Consider the following 13,976-nt stretch of genomic DNA (forward strand, 5'->3'; position numbering starts at 1 on the left):
TTGAAAAATATTTTTAAAGACAACTCGATACAAATAACATACCATACCATACTTTAACCAACACTAAGAAAATATAATAATAAAATAACTCAACCCATTCATAAGTTTCTCGAAAATATTAGTTAGCAAGTTGATGAGAAGTTCCAATAATTCACAGCTGTTCAATGTGAAATTAAAACACGTGATTTTTTTATTTTCTTAAATCAAGTGGCACAACAGGAATTAACTAAAGCAAAATTCATTAAATCAATAACATAAATTATTAAAATAAATTGTTTTAAATAAAAGACTAAAATCGAACAGACTGAACATGTAAAGGACCACCCATGTAATTTACCCTATTATAAACCTTTTACCCGGGTAAACAGCCAAAAAGGCGAATTCTCGCCTTGAGAGCGTTTCCATAGGGAGTCCACCGGAGCATATTTGAAAACATTTCCATTTCCAGCGTCCACCGGAGCTCCGGAGTTAATTTTCCGGCGATTAACGTATTGGATTTCTAAATTATAAGAATTAATAATTTGCAGATATCTGTCGGTTCATGGCTTCTATACCAGGCAGGATTCAACACTAACCAACAAGATTTCATTGATAAACGAGTGGATACATAAATCAACCACATAATTCATGTCCCTGATACACTAATCCTAATTTAAATACAAACCCAGTAAAACTAGTTGTAAAAGCGAAACTATAACAACCCTAAAGAGAAGAAGAAGGTAAAAATGCTAGACGTATTTGCATGTCGAAGCAGACAATTGCTAAGCTATACAGCAGAGAAACTCGGATTAAAATCTAACTAAACCAACCTTTTTGAGTTCGCAATATTTGATCTCTCCCCTTGAAAAAATAAGGGATGATCCAAGATTAGAGAACCCAAACAGAGAGATTAGAATTCCGTACCGAATTCAGTCAAATCACCAACTCCTACAAATCCAGCCTTAAGATCCCCCTCAGGACGTTCGTGGCAACGTCATCTTTTAAAGCAACCCCAACCTTCTTTGTGAAGAACGCCGGCAACGGGACTGAACTCGGCGGCGGCGATGTTACGAAGGCAGATCCGGCGTAGAAGAAGGGCGGAACTACCTCATCGGTGTCATTTTCAGACTCGGCGGCTCGCATCTGGGTCGGAACGGACACGAGATCTGGGTCGGAACGGAGAGTAGAACCCAGATCTACGTCAACGTTTTCTACAGGCTTATCCGGCTTAGATCCTTTAAGATGTTCACCGCTCAGATCTACGTCAACGTTTTCTACAGGATTATCCGGCTTAGACGATTTAATTTCTTCGCCGCGTTTGAGGATCTTGACTTGACCCATCACGAGATTCTTGGTCGGAGATTTTGGGAGGGTGACTCTCGGACGAGAAGGGGGAGAGGCGTTGGGAGAACGCTTCCGGCGGTTCGTCCGGTTATTGTTAGGGTTTGGATTATGGCGAGGATTTCTTGGGTGTTTCATGGGATTAGGAATCTTTAAACAATCTTCTGGTTTGAGAACCTCAACACCCATGATCAAACAGCGAGGAATCTACAGATTATAAAGCAATTTCTGCAGAATAAGTTTAGAGAAGAATCAAAGAAGTGGGAAAGGACGGAAAATCAGAGATGAAACAAGAAACTGAGTTAGGGTATCGAAGGAAAGAGAGGTTATAAAGGACAGGTTAAAGTAAATTGATTGCGTGGCGGCTAATCACGCGCTATTATGGCGGTTTCAAATTTTATCCATAAAGTACAAAAATATTCCTTACTTTTACTTAAAATTTTAGATTATTAAAATTTATAAAATAATTTTTTTATTATAGATTATTATTTTATTAATTTTTTCGATTATTAAAATTTATAAAATGATCATTTGATTATTTATATATCTCAAATTCGACATTTTCTATTTAAAATTGACAATAGTATGAGTTTTGATATTAATATGTTGACTATGATATAATAAAATTTGATTTTAGAAACTCAAACGACTACAAATCCCAGTCAACACATATTCATATGAGAATATCGTCATTTCTTCTTAATGAAAAATGATAAATTCGAAATATATAAATAGTTCGATTGCTAATTTTTAATTTTTAATGATCGATTACAAGGCAGAACAAGAAATTTATTACATCAGGGTTAAAATATTTCTTTTCATAAATACAATTTTTTTTAATTGAGAAAAGTCTGTGTTAATTTTTTATTTTTTTAAGTATATATATATATATATATTTAATATTAATTCATACTTAAAAAAAATAATTGGTGTTGGCCCTATAAAGTTTCTTCGTTGGTTGATGAATTCCACAAAACAATCACCTATTTTTTAAATTATTTTATAAATTTTAATCATAGATAAACTCAAAGGTGCCTCATATTTAGAAGACCGTTTATGTACTTTACTCCAGTCTTATTATCCTTATTAGATGACTATTTGAATAAATCGAATTAGATTAGCTCAAAATAATTGAAGTTGATTTAATTAAAGTTATTGTTGATAAAATTTATTGAAATTTTTAATCAAATTTTTTAATTAAAGTTAATTTTATTATTCATAAATAATTACCATAAAATTATTTATTTTTTAAACATTTAATTAATATTTAACGAAAAAATGTTCTAGACATATAATCTAAGAATGTGGGCCACTAAAGGGGAAAAATTTTCTTCATATGCAAGTAAAGAAGATATAAAGATTATAAAGTTCCCGTAAAGTCAAAAGCAGAAAGCGGCCGCCTTTTTTCCCTTAAAGGAGTTCCGAAAATATCTAACGGCTGGCACAGGGTTAGGGATAGGGATGGCAAAAAAAACCCGAACCCGACGGGGAAAACCGAAAATCGAATTAAACGGGTCGGGTTCGGGGATGATAAACGGGGACGGGGACGGGGACGGGGAAAACCCATTTATTTTAAACGGGGACGGGCACGGGGACAGTTTTGGTAATCCCCGCCCCGATTACCCGATTATCCGCCCCGATTACCCGCCCCGATACCCGACCCGATAAATATTAAAAATAATTATTTATATATATATATATAATATTAATAAATTTAATTTAAATAAAAAATATATATTTATATATTTAATTTAAATATATATATATATACCCGATTCTCGGCCCAATACCCGGCCCAATACCCGGCCCAATACCCGTTTAAATAACCGTTTATGCTAAACGGGGATACCCGTTTCCCCGCGGTTTTCCCCGATTACCCGACGGGGATCCCCGTTTAAATCCCCGCGGTTTTTTAAACGGGGACGGGTACCGGTTTTTTAAACAGGGACGGGGGGACCAATACCCGACCCGAACCCGGCCCGTTGCCATCCCTACACAGGGTAAGGTCGACACGCGTCGGAATAGCTTTTTAAAGCAATCAAGAGTCACCCGTGACTTGAGGGTAGGTTTCGTAATTCCGTCGAAATTGAGTGGACGTTTGTGGAATTTCAGTGGGGATGACAATTTAAGGTCAAACCGATAGGTTTCGACTTGATCTGATCAATTTTTAAAAAAAATTATAATTCAGGTTCGGATCAGGTCAAATTAGACATTTAAAGGGGTGAGGTCGGGTCTAATTAGATTCAAATAGAGGGTGAAAAAAATTTGACTCGACCGGACTCAATAATAATAATGTAATATCCTTAAAAAAGTTTATTATTCTTAATTAAGTCCTTATCTTATACCAAATCAAATCGGATTGAACTTATACTTTAAAAGTTTACGTCGAGTTAAAATCAGATGAAAGATATATATTTTACGTATTGAATCAAATCAAGTAAATGATATATAATTTGAGTCCGATTAAATTCAGATGGATAATATATATTTTTCAAATCATATAAGGTTGAGTAAAAATCCGACATAACCTGATCGGTTTCTGTCCCTCCAATTAGGGTACGGCTTTGACGGATATCTCACGGAGGACAGGTTGAGGAACCTTATACGTACACGTTTCGCCTAAGGAATGGGATGGCGTAGGAGGATGCCCTCAGTAAGCCGATTTGATGGGCTAAATCGTAGTTTGACCCTTCAAGTTATATTATTTTATTTTGGTATTTGAACATTTTTTATTTAATTAAATAATTTACTATTTTGAGATTCTTTTTATTTTTATATTTTATAATTTTTAAGTTTAATATATATTATATACTATGTGACACATTCTAGAGATTTCACATAAAATTACAACTCAAAAGGAATTAAAACAACATACATAATTCATTAAAAGTTAAAAAATCAGACGAAAAAAATTAAAATTAAAATATAAATTAAAATTTATTTTGTTCTATCAATTTAATGAATAAATTTGTTGGCCCGATACTCTACTCAGGAAGTTATACAGTTCGACAATATTAATATACGACTAAAAAATGTGTTACCAATTTTATTATTATTTAAATAACAAAACCGATAAAAAATTAACTAAAACATTATTATTTCTACCTAAAATATCATTATTTTTTAAAATTTTTGGTAAAATGTTCAACAATAACAAAACAGGTAGAAAAAATAACAAAACCGATAAAACTTTACCAAAATCGATAAAAATAATAATATTTTTGATAATTTTTTATTAATTTTATTATTTAAATAATAAAAAATCGATAATATTTTTTTAATCATATATTAATACTGTCAAACGTGATCATTTATCTTCTCTACTATCTATAAAGCTAAAACCCATGGATTAAAGCCCAACAGTACACAACCCATCAGTTGGAGGGGCACTAAACAACATTGTTCTCCCCTGTTCTATGATTGAACAGTTGAAATGCTGAAAAAATTGTGCGCTTCTCCCCTTCTTCCATGGCTGAACAGCTGAAACGTTGGGAAATGGTTGGACAGCACTGCTCTCTCCCCCCGCTCCTTCCATGGCTGAACAGCTGAAACGCTGGAAAAGAAATTATGCGCTATCCCCCCTTTCTTGGCTGAACAGAAATGGTTGGACAGCTGAAACGCAAGAAAAACACACAGCCAAATCCCAGAAAGTCTACATTTCCACAATATCCGAAGGCAAAAACATCATCTTTTTCTTAAAGTCTGAGTCTCCAGGAAATGTTTATTCATTTAATAATTCTAAATTGTAAAAGAATCATCGTGTGAAGAAAAAAGAAAACAAAACACATGGTGTGAAGAAGCTTTTGCTTGTTTCTGGTATTTGTTCTTTTACTTGTTTCTGGTACTTGTTCTTTGCACTCGTGAAGCTGCCCATTGCCCTTTCTTCTCGGTGGAGATAACTGTTCGTTTGTTTCTGGTTCTCATTTCATCATTTATTTGTGGTTTTTTTTTTTTGAAATTTCAAAAAACGACCACATAGCTCGGTGCATTTAATTCTTTGAGCGTGAACCCTTTACTTCCCTGTTCTATCTCTTGAGATTTCATGTTTGTTCTGTTAAAAGAAAACAGCAGGGATTCAATGGTGGTGAAATTTTCTCTTGTTTTCTTTATGGGTTTTTTACAGGAAGAATTTGAGAAAATCCTCAGGTGATCTTCATTTCAGCTAAAACCCATATCTATTTTACCTTTTAGTTTGAGGATTTGCTCTCTCTTTTTTTTTAAATGAAGATGGTGAAAAAGGGAATGGTTTGGCACAATTTCTGGGTAAATTTAAGTCTATGAGGACTGTTTTGAAGGAGGGTTATGGTTCCTTTATAGATTGTAAGGTACTTGAAAAGCTAGAAATAAGTTTCATCCGTGTAATATTCTGGGTAAAGGTGGATTTGGATGTGTTTACAAGGCTCAATTCAATGGTGCTTCTTATGCTGCTGTTAAGAAACTTGACCGTACAAGCCAAGATGCAGAAAAAGAATACTAGGTACTATTTCTGCAGGGGGGGAAAGCTCCTTTTTTCTTGTGTTTTACTGTTGAATTATTGTTTCAAAATTGCAGAACGACGTCGAATTGCTTCGTCGATTCCAGCATCCGAACATAATATCATTTTTGGGTTTTAGCAGTGACAATGACACAAGGTTCATTGTTTATGAGTTGATGCAAAATGGTTGTTTGGAAACTCAACTACGTGGTAAGAACTTGAAATGAATGATTACTTGTCTGATCTTTTATGGATTTCATTTCTGAAATTCTGTATCTTTAGGCCCATGTGCTGAAGTGAAGTTACTCTTTCTGCCCCATGTGCTGCCACCCCAAGGCATATTTAGTTGTTATAATATGCGATGTCTGCAATTTTCGGGGAAACGGGGTCTCGGTTGGAAACACTGATAAGAAGGTTAAATCTATTGTTATCTGCTTTTTTCTAGGTAAACGGATAAGAGTGATGTTTATGCATTTGGTGTTGTGCTGCTGGAGCTTCTACCGGGAGGAAAGCCATTAGAGAAACTAGCACCCAATACCAATCGATCGTCACAGGGGTAGGCCTTGATCTAATGCTACTACTTAAAGTGAAGAAAACAAAGCAAAGAATGTTCGAAAATCTAATGGCGTTCCTGTTCATGTATGCAGGCCATGCCTCAGGTTACCGACAGATCCAAACTCCTGAACATCGTCGATCCGATGATAAGAGATACCATGGATCTGAAGCACTTATATCAGGTTGCCTCTGTAGCAGTGCTATGCGTGTAACCGGAACCGAGCTATCGTCCGTTGATAACCGATGTTCTGCACTCACTTGTACCTCTTGTTCCCATGGAGCTTGGAGGGACCCTAAGAGTTAGACAGCCTACGGTCCCTTGACACTACAAACTGACACGTGCGTCCGGACATGACTCGAAAACAAGCTGCCACGCGATCTTCGATGTTGCAACGATTAAATCATACATCCACATTAGTTCCATTGCCTAATATGCACAGATTTTTTGTATATTGTTTTCACGTCTCAAAAGTTATTTTACCTTCGTTCAAGATCTATGTATACCATTTTCGCACCACAAATCCTTTAAAGAAAGTCTTATACACTCAACATTTCTCGGAAAGCTGCAATCTATTAAATTGATCTTTGATAGGCCCTCTTGCTTCGTTTGCTCATTCAGGCATTTCCACAAACACTTTTTTTAAACATTTGGTGTCCCACAAAGACAATGGGGCTCTAAATGGAACGCTCCATGTTGGTGCACTAAATGGAACGTTTGGTTAGGAACGTTCGAACCGGCCCGTGCCTACGACAAAGCGGCGAGGCTTATGCGAGGACTGAGGGCTCGAGCGAACATCCCTTACAATCCAAATGCACCCCAGTCATCATCCCTCCGAGCTTCTCTCAGCGACTTTGACGGCAAAGCTACATAAATGCCAATCGGCATTGCTCGAAATCGATCGAAACAAGGCACCAACAACTCCGCATTTTACCGGCATTGTGGCCATAGACGGGACGAAAGAGAAGGAAGCCACAACACAACAGCAGTTCAAACCACTCGAAGAGGAACACATTTTACCAACTTTGCTGTCGGACAAACACTATAGCAACAATGAACAATAAGGAAGCGCAGAGCAGACGAGCATCAAGCAACAACAAAGACAACATCAGCTTATATAAACCATAGGAGGAAACTTCGATTTAGGATGAACATGAGTTGTGTTGAGTCAGTTTTCGATTAACCTGACTCGAGAAAAGTATTTTTCACTCTAAATTTGAACTTGATCCACCCCGATCTAAACTTATAAAAAGATTTGATCTAAACCCGATCTTCTAAAGAGAAACACCCGATCATATAAAACCGAAGTCAAAATCCATTGAATCCGAATTCCGTGCCCATCCCTAACTACCATATTCGTTATACAAAATGGAAAAGTAGTTACATTCAGATTCAACGTTTTGAATACATTGTTAAAAGCGCGTATTAGTTTAAAGTGAGTAAAAGTATTCCCTTCACTTGTTCCATAAGTTGAACTTCTCTACATGTATTTATTCTAGCGAACTCAAATTATTTAATAATGGACGCTCAAATGTTTTGCAATTGCTGATGTTCGAACTCGAAACTTCTATGGATAACGAATATCCCTTTAACCACTGAGAAAATTTGATTCGTGAATTATCTAACGCATTTGAATGATCATAAATCTTAGCTTTAAAACATATAACGATAAACCCTAAACGAAATATATGATACCAATACAATCTCGCATGTAAAGTATTTTTTTCACGGTCCATGTATGATATCAATACAATGTAAAACTCTTTAGTTTTACGTAGATTTAGGATTATCGGAATAGTAAAAATAAATGGTTGAGATCGACCCGTTTTACATAATTGACTTTGGTAGATGAATCTCTTAGTGAGAATTTTCTGCATACATAAGGACTCAAACCCGAAACCTTACTTAAGTAATATCAAGCTATTTATCACTAAAACCAATACCCATTCGTAAAAAATATGAATATGTAGATATAATATAAAAACAACATAAATATATTATAAATATACGAATGTATTGAAATTTATACAAAATAAATTTTAAAAATTTTCAAATAAATATAATATTTTAATATAATTATAATAAAAATGATATAATTACAAATACAATATAAGATATATGTACGATTTTCTTAATAAAAAAGAGTAATTCAGTCTTAAATTAAAATTAGGATAAACTAAACAAATAATCTTCGATTAGATGGCATTGTTGTATATAACACAAATTAAAACTAAGATAAAATACATAAATGGTCAAATTGCGAAATGATCCTCAATTATTTATTTATTTACCTTTGAGATCAGCCTGAATTGTATGACGCGGTCTGGCATCCAACGTTGAAGTCGTGGATCTTTTCACACTTTGACCTTTTGACTTCTCAATTAACCCTTTGGGATAAAGTCAATTTAGTCCTCAAATTTTCCATGTTTTAAAACATGGTCCATAAACTTTATTACTTTCAACCTTAACTTTTTAATTTGGTAATTTTTTAACTCGGTATCTTTGGTCCACATGTTAATTAGGGAAACTTGGTATTTCTTAATGATTTTTTAATTTTCTTTATGTTCTTTATAATTTTAATTATTTTTTATAATTAAAAAATTATTATCACCTTAGCTTAATGATATATATATATAATAAAATATTGTAATTATAATATTAGTAAAATTTAATTTATTTTTATATTATTAAATTGAATAAATTAGTATTTTTATTTGATTATTTTTTTTTATTTTGACAAAATATTATATAAAAATTAAAAAATATGTGAAATCAGATCAAATTGAGTTGAATTTTATTTTTAATTAAATTTTTGAATGAAGTAAAATAGTTTTAAACTCGAATAAAATCAAATTTTACTATTATTTTATTAGATCAAATTTGAATCAATCAAAAACTCGTATTACCCGGTATCATCTCTATTTTTTTTATTAATATGAGATGTTTATAATGTAATATCTGTTCAAAAGACTCTCAAGTATCTAACAATAAATATCCAAACACCATACAAAGATCGTACTCGAATATAAAACTTTAAACGATAATAATCATCTTTATTATCATTAAAATCGTTTGATTCATACAATAATCTCTAATTTCAGAATCGAAAGAAAATACAATGGACCAACAAATTGGAAGTACGTGGAGGTAGCAGCTGTCCTAATTGAAAGCAAATATGGTAAAATTATATAATACTGATTTACCATTAATATAAATAATAATGAAAATTTTTGTTCAAAGAAATAATAATGAGAAAGTTAATAATTACATAATAACTTATTTGAAAAAAATATAAATTAAATAAAGATATTTAATAATAAAGATATTAAATAATAAGGAGATTTTTGCTTGCAGAAATAGGGCACTTGTTATCGTGGTAAGGGAAAGACGTTAGGATCACCATACGTCTTTAGGAGACGTTGGAAATACTATGCGTGTTTAGTATTTATTTGTCTTCCATGTGAAGTTAAAGGCGCACTGTAATCTATGTATCTCTCTCGATGAAACTGAAGATACATCGTGCTTCATGCGTCTTTCATCGTGCACTGTTCATATCACCCTAGTTGAGAAAATATTCTTCTAATATTTTATATCAACTAATCTTTTTTTCTCAACACCCCATTCAAATAATTTTGCCCCGTTTTCTTATACCGAAATTTTAAACATAAAATCTCAAAAAAAATGTTGTTATCCTTATAAGAAGATTAATGTTCGAGTAAGTATGCTTGTAGAGTATATATATATATATATATATATTATCAATGGTTAAGAAAGATTTTGAATAGATACAACGTTATAATCATTTCAGACTATTAAAAAATTATTTGCACGAAAAAATCTTAAGTTATTCCAAAAAAAATATACAGAGAGTCGAATGTATAATTATATATTAGAGGTACATATTTTTAATAAATTTTATTATAAATTTAAGATATACAATTTAAAACTTTTATACAGCTATAATTTTTTTTAAAAAAAATAATTACATATGGTGCAATAATAACCTAGTCAATTTTTTTTAAATTAACTACTTATATTCGATCTATTATTTGACCAATTCATATATGGTTTTATAAAGATATATCACAGGACGATATTTCCAACCCAATTTTTTCCTTTCACAATCATCAGGATTAAAACATTTGACCTTATTTAAAAAAATTCAATACCCCATTCCATTGGAACAACGGATTTGTTGATAATAACCTAGTTAGGAACGGATTTAAGATTTTATGTTATAGGACGAACTTGAACTTACGATGTAAACTTGAATTTATAAAATTTCAGAAAAGACAAAAACATATTTTCAATAAAAATATGTAAAAATTTAAGATACATGATAATTTTAAATTTTTAAGAGACACGATCACCCTACCCGTCCTCCCTCTGTCCATCCCTGAACCTGGTCATCATTGATTTAAGAAGGAAAAGAACCCAAGTGCAAAGCCGGGTGCTGTTTAGCTGCTGTTTTGGTTTCTAATGGCGGCCGGGTCCAGTTCATGAATAATGCAGGCCAAAGTAGAAAATCTCATGCACGTTGAACACACACGCACAATTCAAATTTCAAAATTTATGGATAAATAAATAATTATGAACTTCCTATCTATCTCAACGTAATAATCAAATAATGAAATATTCCACGTGGCTATTTATTTTATTTATTTTTTTCACCTTAGCCAATTCAATAACTCGATATACCGACGAACATGACTCTTTCGACAAATTCTAAATACAATCTTAATCCTACTTACAAGAGAGGAAATGAAGACTCGAAAGGTAAAAAAATACTTCTGGTGGGTTTAGAATTTATAATTGAATGATTATAAATAAAAAAAACTAAGATGAATAGCTTAAAAAAATAAGTGAAATATATTTAACATATTATCAGTGTAATTAATATATTTAATAAAAATATATGAATATTAATATAATTAATATACATGTATTATTTTCTTATAAATTCCTGATCTAATCTTTATCTTATCTAGAGATGAAAGTAAGGAAAATTTGTGAGTAAAAAGAATGTGAATATCCTTAGTGGGTCTAGTAGGCCTATAAATGAATCAAACGAACATGAATAAGGGTATGTTCATGTTCATACGTTTGACTTCAATCGAACAAGCGAACATAAACGAACTTCTCTTCGAACGGGTATAGAAAACGTAAACAAATAGATTATCACAAGTTCACAAACGAACGAGCCTTTTGTTCGCGTTCGTTCATTTAATTAAACGAGCATAAAATATTGTTCATTTTTGTTCGTTTAATAAATAAACGAATTTCCCTCCGAACGGTTCGATGAACGTTTAGTTCGTTTACAAGCCTAGGGTCTAGAACCATATATATATATAACCAATAATCAGTTGGTCTAGTGAGATGAGACACTAGGTCCCTTAAGTTATGTCAGGGTTCGAATCCTGACGTTTGTGAATGGAGCAAATTGGATTGGGAGGGTCGCCCTCGTCTCTGCAATACTCGATCTATATTAGTTGGTCAATAGATCAGATACCGGTGATTAATTAAAAAATGTATATATATGTTTAATTACATTTAGAGTATTATTATATAATTATTATATATCAGTAGTGCTTTGGTTTGGTCAAACTTGAAATTTATTGATATGTTCAGTCAACATTATTTATTCTTTTGATTACTTACCATTTTTGTCATAATAAATAGTATAAGCACTTAAACTTGTCAAAAATAATGTGAAAAAGGGATAATTAACATTTCAGTCCCCAACCCCTTGAATACGGTCTCCTTTAAACCCCCACTGGTATTACTATATAGCCTTCAACCTCATCTCTCTTGAATCTCAAAATCAGTAAATAATGTCCCTCCACCGCCGCCAGCACCATTCCTCCTCCTTACCTTCTTGCTTCAGCCCCTCCGCCGCCGAAGAAGACGAAGACACGTTCAAAGCGTCGCTACCGCCGCCGCCGCCGCAAACGGCTGGTAAAACCGACGTTACAACAAGTTTCTACGACACAAATCTTGGGATTTTCTCCCTCACCTGGTCCCGCACCTTCCTCGGCAGTTCTATCATCTTCAACCTCCACCCTTCCTCTCACTTCTCTCCCTCTTCATCCCTTTCTTTTCGTTTTCTTATCAAACCCTTCGTTTTTTGGAAGAAATACGGCAACAAAAAACTCAGCACCACCCCAAATATCCACGTCTTCTGGGACTTCTCCAGGGCCAAATTCGGGTCCGGGCCCGAACCCGAATCTGGATTCTATATCGCCGTCGTTGTTGACGGGGAAATGATACTTCTCGTCGGCGATTCTAACAGAGAAGCTTACGCCAAAACCAGAGCTCAAATACAAAACCCCGGGAAAGCCCAAGCTCTTGTTTTTAGAAGGGAACACCTTTTTGGCAACAAATCGTACACTACAAAAGCCATTTTTGCCGGCAAAAGGAGAGAGGTCTCGATCGAATGTAGGGTAAACGACAGTCCGGAGCTTTGTTTCAGCGTCGATGACGAAAGGGTATTGCGAATAAAGCATCTGAAATGGAAATTCAGAGGCAACGAGAAGATTGAAGTCGATGGGGTCTCGATTCGAGTTTCGTGGGACGTGTATAACTGGTTGTTTGATCGGGATTCGAACAACGGACATGCCGTTTTTGCGTTTAAGTTCGAGGATGAAGATGGAGGCTCCGAAATTCTCGAACAAGTAGCGCCGCCGGTGGGTGGTGGTGCTTTTAACGAGAAAAACGGCGTCGTTCCGTGTCGGCCGGATTCACCTGGCAGCGGAAAGAAGAGTAGGAGCTTGTTGACGACGGCTAGAAGCTCCTCGTCTTCTTCGATTTCGACGTCTTCGGCTTCATCGGGAGGAAGCTCGTCGGTAATGGATTGGGAAAGCGTTGAGGAAAGTGAGTTAAATGCTCCTACCGGTTTCTCTTTGCTCGTCTATGCCTGGAAAAAGTGATGATTCTTTCTTGGATAAACTAGGCATTTAATACCTACACTATCATCTTTGATCCGTTTCAATACATAAATTTTTATTTTTTTTAAAATCATATCTAACATTTATTTTTCAAAACTTAACGTTAAATTTTGAACGAGAGTACTAAAATGAAACAAAAATCAAAGTTTTTAACGACGATGTACTAAAATAAAACAAGAACTAAACTTTAAGTGTGATTTTAAAGGAAAAAAGTTTATGTATTAAAACGGGTCAAAACTTATAGTTAAAGAATTAAACGCGTAATTTTCCGTTCTATTTATTATTCTTTCATGTACGGTTTCACTAACCCATTTGTTGTTGAACATAGTACAAATGAGAAAAAAATTTATATTAAGTTAAACAAAATTATAGATAGAGATTGATGGATTGATGCATATCTCTTTATTTGGTAATGTTGTTTGGTTGTAATCGAAGATTACTTAAATTGTACCAAATTTAAGCAAAATGATTAAATCTCGAATTTTAATATATTAAAGGGACTAAAAAACACATTAGACCAACACTTCAGTTTTTATTTTCTGATGGCATAATGCCAAAATTTATCCCTAATGTTTGATTGGATAGTGATTTTAGTTCATAATTTTTTTGTTTGAAATACTTCAATCCAATGTTTCATTTTGAGTCAAAATAGTTTATGGTTGGATAGAAATTTATTTGACTAACA

At 33.6% G+C, this 13,976-nt stretch overlaps 3 protein-coding genes across 3 annotated transcripts; 2 read left to right on the top strand and 1 right to left on the bottom strand.

Moving 5' to 3' along the window:
* Positions 1-599: 599 nt before the first annotated feature.
* LOC120211786 lies at positions 600-1,616 on the bottom strand. The gene has a single exon (XM_039210261.1). It carries the CDS (start codon positions 1,507-1,509, stop codon positions 928-930), a length of 582 nt encoding a protein of 193 aa, XP_039066192.1. The 5' UTR covers positions 1,510-1,616; the 3' UTR covers positions 600-927.
* Positions 1,617-7,159: 5,543 nt separating this feature from the next.
* LOC120211978 (ethylene-responsive transcription factor ERF003-like) lies at positions 7,160-7,411 on the top strand. The gene has a single exon (XM_039210433.1). The coding sequence runs from the start codon at positions 7,160-7,162 to the stop codon at positions 7,409-7,411; it is 252 nt and encodes an 83-aa protein (XP_039066364.1).
* A 4,748-nt stretch (positions 7,412-12,159) lies between these two features.
* LOC120211787 lies at positions 12,160-13,273 on the top strand. The gene has a single exon (XM_039210262.1). It carries the CDS (start codon positions 12,179-12,181, stop codon positions 13,271-13,273), a length of 1,095 nt encoding a protein of 364 aa, XP_039066193.1. The 5' UTR covers positions 12,160-12,178.
* Positions 13,274-13,976: the final 703 nt, after the last annotated feature.

The sequence above is a fragment of the Hibiscus syriacus genome, unplaced genomic scaffold (genome assembly GCF_006381635.1).
Source record: "Hibiscus syriacus cultivar Baekdansim isolate YM2019G1 unplaced genomic scaffold, ASM638163v2 tig00109987_pilon, whole genome shotgun sequence".
NCBI classification, from domain to species: domain Eukaryota; kingdom Viridiplantae; phylum Streptophyta; class Magnoliopsida; order Malvales; family Malvaceae; genus Hibiscus; species Hibiscus syriacus.